Below are 14,230 nucleotides of genomic sequence, written 5' to 3'. Positions count from 1 at the left end.
GATCTGCTATTTCCACTATTTTGGACATTTTTCAACGTTCACGATTATGACGATTATGACAAAATAATTGCGATAGTGTCAAATAATCACGATTAGACGATTATGTAATAATTGTGACAGCCCTAAGCCTAAGTGTGACTTTATGCGTTGGCAGAGAGAGAGAGACATAACTCATCAAATGGTCCCCGCCCCCAACACAGTTCACCCTGCATTTCCCTGACTGGACTAAAATGCCAGGCTGCAGTGTATACAGTGTATCATTGCTGTCAGGCAGAAACCTTGTATCTCATTTAAACTATTCCTGTTTTGTTTTCGTACTACTTGTCACACTACGGTACTTTGTGCAGTACAGTCACAAGCGCTTATAACTAAACAATAACTAAATTGGATCCCCTGGCTGGAACACCTGTTTTTCCATGTTCTTCATTGAATGAAGAGTAACAGTTTTGGACATACAAGGTTTCCATCGTAGGCAAGACAAGAGTGAAGAGATGAATAATGCACCTGCAGAGAAGACATATACTGTACTGTATATTATGATTAATGGAGTGAGAGAGAGAGAGAGAGAGTATAGTGCCGGGGTCTTCAACAGGGGGTCCGGGACCCCTAGGGGGTCCTCAGAGTTACTACAGGGGGTCCTCCAAATTTTTGTGTGATAGAAACTTGTTTTTTTCCCCCTTTTTTCATATTATATGAACCCTAGCGTCCATATTCTGAGAACTTTAGCCAAAAATAGCCGATCTACAAGCTCACAACGCCTCGCAGTTGGCAAAGCGCTTTGGAGGGGGAAAAGAGCAGAAGTACAGTGAAAGCCAAGGTCAAGTTTATTAAGTATTGGCAGTTCAAGTGGTTAAATATCTGAAAACCCACATTAACATGAATCCAAAATATGCAGATGATCTTACTGTCAAACAATGAAACTAGTCCACCGTATATGGAATCTATGATAAGGTTGTGGGGGTCCCTGCTTTGTCTCTCTCTCAACCCTGGTATAGAACCCCTGGTATAGTGTGTGTGTGGGTGCATTCTCTCACATCTGATGCAGTGCCTGTGACATTGCTGCTCCAGTGGTCAGCTCCTCTGCTGCTGTGCAGGGTGCAGGGGTGTTGAAGGTCTGCAGCTGCAGAGTGAGCACAGAGAGTAGGGATGGGACGATATGAAAATGTCATATCACCATTATTGAGACAAAATAAATCGCGTTATATGATCGCGATAATCAAAATCCATTACCCTGGGGCGGAACATTTGCAAAAAAAAAAAAAAGATGTACAAGCTCACAACGCGTCGATCGGCATTTTTTTGTCAAGAAAGTTATTCCTCCTGAACTTCATCATGTAATTCTTTGAATCTTTAGGCTATTTGATTTCACTAGTGAAACGTGTGTGGCTGTGTGCCAGGGCCGGATCTCCCCATAGGCAAGGGGGGGCATTGCCCCCCTAAATGCCCTGTCTGCCCCACCAAACAAGATGGCATGAAAAAATAAAAATATATATATTTCGTTTTTTTTTATATATATATATTATGCTACAGCTGTCGCACCACCAAAACCAACACCATTTCATTATATATACATTTTAAAAACTCCGATCGCCAATGCCATCTCTCTCCCTCTCTGCACCTCAAAAGAAGTAAAACAAATAATAATGTTCCAGCCAGGCCAGCAGCTCCGCCCCCGATATGCGTTGAATGCGTAGGAGGGAACAGCAGTCAGTCTCGTCTCGACAGACAAGTACACGCACCACTTCTGGTTGCCAACTAACTTCAGTTTTGTCCAGTGCATTAAGGAACTAATAATCGAGAGAAGGAACAGTTTGTTTTTTAGTTGTGCTTGCAGCTTGTTTCACTTTAACTTCTGTTCTCTTTCTCTGGCTCTTTCGGTCAATATGCGTCGATTTCTGGTTTCTAAACCTCGCGACGCGAGTAGCACTGCTGCTACGGCTCCAGTCAGTCCAGAGGCAGGCTCCGAGCCGTCGTCGACTCGGGGTACAGCTGCTCCTCGACCCGACCCAAACCCTAACCCCCAATTGAGTTCCACAAGCACGGCAACAAGCTGAAAGCGTCGCCGTTCGCAACGCAGCAGCGGCCGCCGACAACAGCACACAGGGAGCAGGAGGTAGAGCTGCTGCTCCTCGACCCGACCCAAACCCTAACCCCCAATTGAGTTCCACAAGCACGGCAACACAAGCTGAAAGCTTCGCCGTACACGACGCAGCAGTGGCTTAAGCACAACAGCACCATCACAGCCCGCTAATCTTGTGTTTCCAAAACGTCATTTTGGCAAGACAGCACGCGCATTCAGCCCGGGCTGGTATCGTGGAGGAAGACCATGGCTGGAATATTCAGTGAAGCTAGATGCGTGCTTTTGTTTTCCTTTTTCCTTGTCGCAAATTTGGAGGAAATATAATGTCATTGTCTGTCTAGTGTCATGTCTGTCTGTCTGTCTGTCTGTCTGTCTGTCTGTCTGTATTCGTATATCTATCTATCTAGTGTCATATCAGTGTATCAATCTATCCATCCAGTATCATATCTATCATCCATCTAGTGTCATCTCAGTGTCTCAATCTATCCAGTATCATATCTATCATCCATCTAGTCTCATATCAGTGTATCAATCTATATCTATCAGTTTATAGTATCATTTGCATTCATCTTTGTCAATCACATCAGTTTATATAGCTATCACACCAGTAACATGTCTGTCTTTTGTCATCACATTATTTATCATTTCTTTAACCTTTTGTTGTTTTTTTTGTGTTTTTTTTGAGCGGTGGTCACAACGCTCCTATACGTGGCCGTGTGTGTGGGTCTGTCTGTCTCCGTCCGTGTCTGTATGTAGCCTAAACTTCGGCGCGTAACTAGTGCCGCACCATTTACGCCACTCGCGCAATATATACATCAAAATGTGCGGCTCGGCCGGGAATGGTGTGCTATTACCTTTCGTTCCGATCCGCCTTACCATGCCGACGTAATCGGCAAAAAACGACACTTAATTGTCCCCATTGACTTATAATGGGACAATGCAAGAAATCACTTTCAAGTATTTTTCTCTCGTAAACCATTGGAGCTACAGTTTCAAACCTCGGAGAGGAGATTCATAATGATTTTAAGAATGAATCGAAAAATAATTACATCACTCGGCCTCATGGTGGCGCTATAACGGCCCACTTTACGTTTTGCCCCGTAACTCTTGAACCGTAGATCGGAAAATTAAAATTCTTTTTTCCCTGGATTCCTTGGGTCAAGACGCATCTCCCCATATAGGCCACGCCCATTTGCGCCAGGATAGATTTTCCGCCATCTTGAATTTTCTCCAAAACACACTTTTTGCTCCTTTTCCTACATATTTTCTTCAAATGTCACAAAAATCGGTACACATGATCTATGAGGTGGGTAAACCACCGCTCAGTTCACACGGGTGTGATTGTTTTCTTTTCTTTTTTTTTACTTTTTTGTGTATTTTATTTCTTAAGTTCTGTGACTTGTACTGTACACAGCATGGTGTGGTGTGTCATTGGTATAAGTGTGCCAAAATGCATAGGTTTTTATGCATTTCTGGCGTTATGACCCCCTAAAAAGGTTGCCCCCCTGGCATTTCCTCTCGCCCCACCTACTACTAGAGCTTACATCCGGCCCTGCTGTGTGCCATTCTGTGAAAATTAAAACTGTATTCATTATTACATATTCGTATTCATACATTAAAACTTGTTTGTTGCGTGCCGCTGTCCAGTTATGGGTGATGAACCAATGGGCAGAAAGCAGCAGCTTCTGACTAATTACAGTTTAGGTGAAAATAGTGCATGAGAGTTTGGATAGGGGAATAACACAGGAATAACAATTATTAGTCTAGTGGTTCCCAAGCATTTTAGGTTGAGACCCAAAAGAGTCAGACGTATGCCCGGGACCCAAACTAGTGAAAACAACAGATCTACAAGCTCACAATGCGTCGCGCCGCGTTGTGAACTTGCAGATTAGATGAGCCATTTTCACTACTTCTTAAATATTTGTTCTCTCATTTAATGGAATTTCTTAGATTTTTCTTTGATTTCTTCATGAAATCATTTAAATAAATCATGTTTTTAATGAATTCAAATGTGTGCTTTTTTGGGGAATGTTTTTTGAAAATGTTCCTATGGTTTCCTGTGCAAATAAGCCAAGTGCTTTTATTGGATCTCCTTTTAGTTGACCTTGTACCAGTGAACTGTACTGTAATGAAACTGTACCTTTTCCTATTATATGCAAACTTCTAATAAAGTCTTCAATCAATCAATTAAAAACTAAATGTAGGATATAACAAATAAAGGAACCCATAAAAATGTGTCTGTGTGACCCACAAATGGGTTCCGACCCACTGTTTTGGAAACGGTAGTCTACATTCAGAAAGATGGTGTTGCACAGCAGTGCAGTTATTAACACACTTTTCCCTGGGGAGTTTTCAACACAACAACCCGATATTCCCTTTGGGGGAAAGGCAGAGAGGTGTAGAGAGAATGGAGGTTTAATGTATTTATATGATATAGGTGGATAGGCAGTGGATAGGCAGGTTTAATTAAAGTCAGAATGTATGGATGTAAGTAATATCTATGCATACAATACATAATAATAGCACTTTTACCCAAAGTCTTTTACATAAGGAAAGGAAGGAACCAACTTTAATAGTAAAAACAATATATATAAAGTTGATTAAAAACTATAAAAGGATCGGCATGGGTTGGGGAAACAGCCTAACTAGACCAAATGGGAAAGGCTGTCCTGAAGTGTGTGTGAATGGGTGAATCTCTGTAAACTTAAAGGGCCTTGGATAAAGGCGCAATATAAATGCACCATTACAGTACGATGGAGGGATGATAGCCTACACTGTAGGTGGAGGGATAAATGCTGTAGGTGAATGGAAGAATAGGTGGATGGATGGACATGACATATGGATGCATACTGTAGGTGGGTGGTGGATGGATACAGATGTATCCAAGGTAAGTTATAAATAAGTTGTGGCATTAGGTGCATTCTCAAAAGCTCTACTTCCCTTTCAAATGTCCACTCCCACCCACCATGTTAACATTTTGCTTGTCCTCTCCCCTCTCCAACATGTGGTTCAAGTTCATTGCAAACATCAAATAATGCGTGGCTTTCATTTAAAAAAAAAGATATACCTTTTAGTGGTTGCTGTCCAATAGGCCTCAGAACAGCAGAGGAACCCGACACGTGTGAAGTGAAGTCTACCTCTTATATTAAACATTAAAGGTTGTGTTTTTAAATCAATGATTGCTGATCGAGTACTTGGACTACTGCTCTGAAACGAATACAGCTCAATGGTCAGTTTATATTACAAGAGATCCAAGGAATGTCTCGCCCCGGGTTAATTAGATTAGCTCTAAATCTGATGAGGATCAACTGAATTAACCATAATGTGTTGTATTTGTTTTTTTTATGCGGTCGTAATTGGTAAATTACTAAATGTATAACGCACAACGGGTCATATAGGCTATCACTTCAATAAGGAATCGGATAATAGTATTCTGTTTCTGTGTAGGTAACGTTGCGCGAGTCTGCTAATAACTGATTAATGCAAACGCACAGAGGGGGTCGAAAAGGGTAGCCTCTGTAACCGATCATATGACAACCAGGGTCCCCAAAAGCGCCTAAGTCCTCATATTTCCTCATTGGTGATCACTTCCAGGGAGTATACATTTGCTGACATAAGACGATCAGGTGAAATCCGGGGTTTATACGTAGCCTAATCACACGACTTGAGCGACAAACACACACAGTCACACAAACACCATTGGTATGATACTCACCCATATTATCAGACTGTCACACAGCTGGGCTGTTTTGTTTTGGTCCATCGCTCAGCCCCAGTGTGAATAAAAGTGTATCTGGGTCCCCTCCACCTGTCAACAAAGCCTTTACGTACACGGGCAGCAGCAGCAGCACCTCCTCCACTGCATTTCACCTCACCTGCGAGAGGTGGATCCCTAACGCCAAATGCGCAAACGTGACGATTATCGAGGTCGCTCCGCCGGGGAAACGACGCAAAAGCGCTACGTGAATGACACCTTCCTTGTGTCTTTTTTCAACGGAGCACGAGCACCGACGGGATAGCGATGTCGTGAGTGAGTTGAGTTGAGTGAACCGGCGAGACCAATGGACGTTGAGATACATGGAGATTGACGGCGCTCCGAGTGCTTGAGTAGCCAATCAGAGGTCGCAGTGTGTGCGCTTCGTACACGCCCTACTGATCCGATTTGCTTGTACTTGTAGGCATTTCTTTGCCCGAGCTCCCCCCTCCCTCCCTCCCTCCATACCAGGCGTGGGCAACTTAAATGATGGCGAGGGCCACTATTATTTCCAACTTCACTCCAGAGGGCCACATTGCATATTGCTACGTCCTACTTTGTCATTCTAGTATCTCATACAAAAATAAAATAGCAGATCTACATCGGCTATTTTAGCTTATTTTGAATTGGAATCCTGAATTATTTTTTTATATTTTTATAATTGGAATCCCCAAACATTTTGATTTAAAGGGATATTCCACTTTCAACGGGGAGCAGTGGTAGGGCTTCTCTCCACATACACACCCATTGTAACTTCAAACTTCATTTTAACCATGATAGATTCATTAAAAACACCCATTATTTTTTCTGGTGACTCATTTTACCTTCCTAATACGTGAGCAGGCCGTGTTTTTTCGATAACTTTTTTCATTTATTTTTAATAATTATTTGGGAAAATGGAAAAAATGAAATACAAAATAATTATTAAAAATAAATAAAAAAAGTTATCGAAAAAACACGGCCTGCTCACATATTAGGAGGGTAGTATGAGTCACCAGAAAAAATAATGGGTGTTTTTAATGAATCTATCATGGTTAAAATGAAGTTTGAAGTTACAATGGGTGTGTGTGGGGAGAGGCCCTGGGCCTGGAGGGCCTGGTCACATTTACATCAAATATCTAAATATTCAATCAAGCTAATTAAAAACTGTTCAGGGTGTTCATAAAAGCCTGATTAGATGATAAAATTACCAAAAGTTTATTTGAAAGTGAAATATCCCTTTAATTTCAATTTAGTTATATACTCATGCTAACTTTATGAACCTAAATACAAAAACAATGCCCATAAAAAAATACATTTTAATACTACTATACTAGTCATTAAGCTACTAAGACTGACGGAATAAAAGCAGATCATGGTTGTAATTGTAACAGCTGAAATCAATAATATATCAGTATTCTGGTATTAACCTGCGGGCCGCATTAAGTGAAGGTGGGGGCCGCATGTGGCCCCCAGGCCACCAGTTGCCTGCTCCATACCATCATCATACCTTAGTTTGCATGGGCCTTATGCATACACGCACCCCCTACTGGGCCACTCAGGTATTGGATTGCTGCTCCACTTCCTGTCTCATGTAGACTCGGGACTCTCTGTGGTTGTAAAGTTGTCTCTATTCTCTTTCCAGTTCTTTGTCTTTTGGAATCGGTGGAAAGTGGAAACTGACAATCGAGTCTGTACAGAAGTGGTAGCCTTAGATTAAGGCTTGTGTACTTAGGGTTTTTTTTTTTTTTTGGTACACTACAAGTACGCTCACGATGAGCATCTAATCTAAGGCTACAGAAGTGCTATGCTGCAGTGCAGACTCCCATTTAAGAGGAGATTTAAAATGTACATGTCGACACACTGACACAAAGTTTACACAATATAAATGATGATATGAAATAATCAAATCAGATAATGTAGTTTACACCACTCTATTTGCTACAATATCATGACTGCACATTCACTATCATTGCTCCAGATGAGACAGGAAGTGGAGCAGCAATCCAATACCCGATTGGCCCAGTAAGGGGCGTGTGTATGCATAAGGCCAATTTCATATTAAAGGTATTTTCAATGTACAGTGCGCCGTGCGTGTCGTCGCGTGTGCATGCTTTGCGTGCATCAAATGCTCCTCCTGGCTGGCTGCTGGCATGGTCTGCTCTGCTGCCTGTGTCTCAAGCTCTGTTTAAATCTTAATAACCTAGGCTTAACCCACTGAGTCCCACTCACTGTTTCTCGAGGGAGTGCAACTGAAGATAATACTTTGTCTGGACTTTGGGCTGCTGTTGGCTGGGTCAGGTGCAACCTGGGCTCGGAGACAGTTCTCCTTCTTGATTCTTCTCTGTAATCAAGAAGGAATCGGCTTTCAGAAGAGGATTTAATTGGCTAAGACAAATAATAATTAGTTAATTAACTAGCCAATCAATGATATTGTTTCATGCTAAATATTTAGCTAAACCATGGACACAGCAGTATTTTCATTGGCCAGGTTTGATTGGCCAAGACGAGGCCAATCAAATTGGCATGAACAACACAGCGTTTGATTGGTCTGTTCTGTTTGGCTAACACATGTCGTCATGGGTAGATCAACTTCTGAGTGGTCAATTCATGTTTAGTTAATCAACTTGCCAATCGATGATGAATGAATGAATCGTTCTGTGCTAAAATGTTTTAGCTAAACACGCTAAAAAGTGAAATATAGGAGCAGTTTGCACCGCTCAAAAAAAGATACAAATAAAGATAGATAAATAATGAAGATAACATAATGGTCTTGCCTTTCAGGCAAGCCCACAACTAGAAAGATGCAATTGGAAATTGCAAGTGTGGTTGCCGTGACTATATTCTGCTGCAAGTTAACTGTCAGGTGAAGCTCAACCAATCCTCGAGCTAGCCTAGTACAAATGTTTTTCCTTCAATTTCCAATTGCATCTGGTTTCCATCAACTTCCAAATCTATCTACTGAAAATAAAGTTTCCCCAGAACTACAGTGTTGGCAACCACACTAACTAAAAGGATGCAATTGGACATTGCAAGTGTGGTTGAATAGTGTGTCTCCCTTCGGGCAACCACACTAATAAATACAAACTAGGAAGATGCTATTTTAAATTGCGAGTGTGGTTGCTGACGGTTGCTGACTATATTCTACAGTAAGCTACAGTAATGTGAAGCTCGACCAATTGATTGGCCCTGTTTGCCAACCACACTAACTATACGATCTTCACAAGCATCACATTTGGCTATCCAGACAATAAATAGGCAACCACACTCACAATTTCCCAGAATTGGATATTTCTAATCTAGTTATCCTAATTATTGCCAGACCCATGAAATGGGTAGGCCTACATAAGCAAATGTCGGTCCGGGTTTTCTATATAAAGGGTATATATGATGATGACATGATGATGACATGCCTACAAAAGGCATGATGTCATAAATGATGATGACAGACAGGGGGTCAGGCACAACCAGGTTGACCTGGTCTAGTTTATCTATATTAAGGTTATTCTCCTGAAAACTCAGTACTATGACGTCAAAGTATGACTTCAAGGAAGAGCCCACGCTGTTTCAAAGGAACAGTATTTCTAATTTGAAACATTTCATCTTCACGGTTAATGTGTTTATGCTCAGTTGACATCATCCAGATCAGATGTCAATCAGATTAACGTCATTGACTATTCTACATGATGACATCATTATGCAACAACATCACAATGTCGTCATCACAACTGTCCTTTAAATTGAATCATCAAATAAACAAAACCTCAACCTCTACCGACGGATCCTGCTGCCTATAGAGACTTCTTTGACAATTTATCAAAAGTGCTGAACAGACTCAGACCCTTTATTGACCGACCCAACTCATCGGCTTTGTGGATTTGTCAAACTTTGTGTGACATTTGTGTGACTGAACCAATATAAACGTTAAACTCGCACATTCGGACTCCATTGTTTTACAGTGCTGGTTTTAACAGACCTAACTTCATCTACGTTGTGTGAGACATGCTGTACTGGACGGTGAATCTTAATGGAGCACCAAGACATTTTGATCCTGCTGCTGTTGTAGTGGAGCACAAGGTGTACTGCTTTGGAGGATACTGGGACCACAGCAGTCGTCTGATGGAAGTGCATGTTTTCAACACAGTGTCTTTACGCTGGATGAAGCTACCCCTGACCAATGACAGAGGAGAACAGCCTGTTGAGGTTCCAGACAGGCGCCATGGCCACAAAGCTGTACTTATAGACCATACCGTCTACATCTCGGGAGGGAATCCTGTCTACAACACGGGAGGGAATCCTGTCTCCAACCTGCTTTATGCCTTTGATGTGGACGCCCACAAATGGTATGAGCCCAAGATGTATGGTACTGTTCCAGAGGCGAGGTACAGCCACTCAGTCTGTGCCTTGGGGAAGGTCATGTATATCCATGGAGGAAAAATCCCGCGGACTGGACAGACTAATGACATCTACAAGTTGGACACCACCATAATGGTCTGGTCTTTAATTAACACCAGAGGCACTACACCACCTTGTTCAGTACTCCACTCTGCCACCATCATCGGGACAAAGATGTTTGTATTTGGGGGCTGTGGGGACAACACCAGACTGACCAGAGTGTTTGACACAGAGACCGATTGCTGGCTGAACACACCTTCTGCACAGCTCCTTCCAGAACAACGCTGTGGTCATTCTGCCTTTACCTACAATGGAGAGCTGTACATATTTGGTGGCTACAACATCGTCGGTTCAATGTTCAATGACCTATGGAAATACAATCCAGAGACCTTCTCCTGGAAGAAGGTGGAGCCCAAGGGGAAAGGACCGCCTCAGATGCATAAGATTTGCTGTTGCATGGTGGCAGATTGCATTATACTCTTTGGGGGAAACACATTTCCCACACGTGTCACTGATGACCTGTATATCTTAGATTTAAGTCCAACGCTGAAGTTGTTATGTAAGCTAGCAGTAATTCAGTACGGTGTGGAGCAGTCGGAACTCCCACACGACATCATATGGGAACTGACAGCCATCACCATTGGCCGCAGGGTATGTCCGTCAAATGACGTAACCGCCCAGAGGCGGACCCATATAAATTCCCCATCCACCGGATGTTCCCCCTCTTGAGAGCTCTGCGCAAACTCACGAACAGGGTCTCACCGGAGTGGAGTGCTTCCTTCCGATTCTTAACAAACAGGTGTTTCATACGAAACACTTGTGTTTTTTTACGAATCTCCAGTCAGCACTCCACTCCTATGGGAAACATAAACTCCCGGACGTGGAAACGAACCAACAGGAATTAAGGAACCCTTACAGACTAGGCCCACCAGAACCCACCTCAATCCTAGTCTGCCCCAAGTTAAAACCGAAGGGAAAAACTCAGGAAAAGGGCCCCCCTCCACCAGAGCCACTACCCTCTGGTCTTGGTGGAGGAAGAAAAGTGTAAAAACACTTACAAAACTCCCTGAGAGAGAAACCCTACCAAGGGACTCAGCTCAGGAGGAAGGGGAGGAAGCGGCCACCCCAAGGACAGAATGCGCCAAGGAATGAGGCGTTAAGTCCAGGTGATAGTAAGCCGCAAAAGTGGAAGGCGACCTCCAATTAGCCGCCATACAGACCTCTTGGATGGAGGTCCCTTTAGCGAGACCCCAGGAAGAGGAAACTCCCCTAGTCGAATGGGCTTTAAGACCGAAGGGTCTAGCCACCTTCGCACTGTCATACGCCAAATTAATGGCGTCCACAATCCACCCCGACAGAGTCGACTTAGCGATCTCAGTCTTACCAGTGGACTTTCCGTGAGAGACAAACAGACTACTGGACCGTCTGCGGTCCTTAGTCCTCTCACAGTAAACTCTCAGTGCCCTAACCGGGCAAAGACAGTTTAGCCTTCTGTCCTCCTCCGAAGCGAAAGGAGGAGGGTGAAAGGCCAGAAATTCCACCGGACTTCCTGAATCCTCCCGTTCTTGGGTAAGAACTTGAGGTGAGGTTTGAGTAAGACCTTACGGTCCTCACCCGAAAACCTCATACAACCCTCATCTACAGAAAGAGCATGAAGGTCACTGACCCTCTTGGCTGTAGTCAGAGCCAGGAGAAGAGCCGTCTTAAAGCTAAGAAGCTTCAAGGAGATAGACTCCAAAGGCTCAAAAGGAGCCTGACTCAGACCCCTTAAGACCACCTCAAGATCCCATGAGGGGACCAACGGTCTAGCTGCAGCAGCGTCTCGTTTGACCCCAGCCAGAAACTGAGACACCCAAGGGTTCTTAGAAGGTTTAGAACCCTCCAGGCCATTGTGGCAGACATCAATGGCAGCCACATAGCCCCTAAGAGTAGAGGCTGCTAGCTTCTGGACTACACAGGACTGCAGAAAGTCCAAAAGGTCTTTCAAGGACGCAGAAGCCGGAACCAACGAAGGGCGGTTCGACCTGCACCAGGAGACGAAGGCCTCCCATTTACCCCTGTACACTTCCAGAGTACCAGGAGCTCTGGCCCTCTGCATCGTGTCTATGACCGCAGGGGCCAGGCCGGCAGCCCTCAGCCTCTCCCTTTCAGGTGCCAGACCCACAGGTCTAGGCGCTGGGGGTCCGGATGGAAAATCTCCTGGTTCGCCTGGCTCACCAGGTCCCTGAGTAGGGGCAGGCGCCAAGGCCGACCGACCAGGAGAGGCGCTATCAGGGAACTCCAAGTCCCCTGACTCGGCGCCACCAAGAGCAACTCCAGGGAGTAACGTCTGACCCTCTCGAGGGTCGGACGAATCAGCTCTAGCGGTGGAAAGGCATACAGAAGGCCCCGCGGCCAGCTGCGAGACAGAGCGTCCAGGCCCAGTGGGGGAGTCCCCGTCAGGCCAAAGAACAGAGAACACTTCGCGTTCTCTGACGACGCGAACAAGTCTGCCACCGGGTGGCCAAACCTGAGCCAGATCTCCTCCGCCACTGAAGGGCGGAGAGACCAGTTCTCGTAACGTGGTTCCCCCCTGGACAGCAGATCTGCTCCGCTGTTCAGGAGGCCTGGAACATGAGAGGCCCTGATCGACTGTAGTCGACCATGGCACCACAGTGTCAGGTCCCGAGCTAACTCGTCTAGCTCCCGGGACCTCAGCCCCCCCTGTTTGTTGACATAACACATCGTCGTGGTGTTGTCCGTCCTGACGAGGACGTGCCAACCCAGGATCAGGGGTTCGAAGTGACGAAGGGCCAGCATCACCGCCATCAACTCCAGGTAGTTGATATGGTGGTGTCGCATCTCCGGGCCCCAAAGGCCCCGTGCTGTGCGACCTTCTAAGGTCGCGCCCCAGCCTGAAAGGCTGGCGTCCGAGGTGATCACCTTGCGGTGAATCACCTCTCCCATTCTGACTCCGGCCGACAGGAAGTCGGCTCGCCGCCAGGGTAGCAGCGCCTCCACAGCCCTGTGAGGGACCTGCACCAGAGCGCGACCCTCGGTGGACGGGATCCGAAGGGATAACATCCACCTTTGAAACGGTCTCATGTGGAAACGTCCTAGTTGCACAAGGTGCAGGACTGAGGCCATGAAACCCATGAGGCGCATGACCCTCTCGTAACGGACTGAGTTCCCCGTTTGGAAGAGGGCTGCACAGGAGAGAAACTTCTCTATCCTCTCCTGCGAGGGACGGGCGATCATTGACTGCGAGTCCAGAATGGTCCCCAGAAAGGTGGTTCTCTGTGAGGGTGTGAGAGCACTTTTCTCTAGATTGATGCAAAACCCCAGAGACTGTAGGTGGTCCAAAACCAACCTGGTGTGACGCGCCGCCTCCTGCTCGGAGCTCGCGCAAATCAACCAGTCGTCCAGGTAGTTTGTAATCCTGATGCCCTGGCGCCGTAGGGGTTCGAGCGCCGTCTTGGTCACTAGAACGAAGACACGGGGGCTCAGCGACAAGCCGAAGGGGAGAACTGTGTACTCGTACACTTTCCCCTGGAAGGCGAACCTGAGGAATTTTCGGTGAGGAGGATAGATGGAGACGTGTGTGTACGCGTCTCTTAGATCCAGAGAGGTGAACCAGTCGTTCACCCTCACCGAACGCAGCAGGCTGGCAGCAGTCAGCATCTTGAATTTGAAGGTTTTCAGATACTGATTCAAAACACTTAGGTTTAGAATGGGCCGTAGCCCTCCCGTCTTCTTGGGCACGAGGAAGTAGGTGGAGTAGAACCCCAGCCGAGTCTCCTTTCGTAACGCGGCCGCCTTGCGGCCCTTCTCCCTGGTGAAGAGTACTTTGGAAGTTAGAGGGGGGGATTTGTAGAATTGAATCCTGTAGCCCCTTCTTATGGTGCGAGAGATCCAAGGGTTTGGATTGCACCGCTTCCATTGCGAAAAACAGTCTGCCAGGGGAGTGTAGAGAGGAAGATCGGTCAGCACCGCCCTCGCGGGACGCCCGGTGTCGTTTACCGAGCGCCTCTTGAGGGGCCTTG

The 14,230-nt window shown here is 45.5% G+C and overlaps 1 protein-coding gene across 1 annotated transcript in view; it reads right to left on the bottom strand.

Annotated features, from left to right (window-relative positions):
* hook1 (hook microtubule-tethering protein 1) overlaps window positions 1–6,045 on the bottom strand; it is a 34,693-nt gene extending 28,648 nt beyond the window's left edge. Inside the window, exons 1-2 of the mRNA XM_080723262.1 lie at window positions 5,796–6,045; window positions 1,035–1,120 (exon numbers count right to left, since the gene is read on the bottom strand). Of these exons, the coding sequence (XP_080579388.1) occupies window positions 1,035–1,120; window positions 5,796–5,843 (134 nt within the window). The 5' untranslated portion in view covers window positions 5,844–6,045. The remainder of the gene's footprint in view (window positions 1–1,034; window positions 1,121–5,795) is intronic.
* Window positions 6,046–14,230: the final 8,185 nt, after the last annotated feature.

This window comes from Nannobrachium achirus (genome assembly GCF_963921795.1).
Source record: "Nannobrachium achirus genome assembly, chromosome: 1".
NCBI classification, from domain to species: Eukaryota; Metazoa; Chordata; class Actinopteri; order Myctophiformes; family Myctophidae; genus Nannobrachium; species Nannobrachium achirus.
The sequence above is the reverse complement of the archived record's forward strand: the minus strand, read 5'-3'. Positions and strand labels throughout refer to the sequence as shown.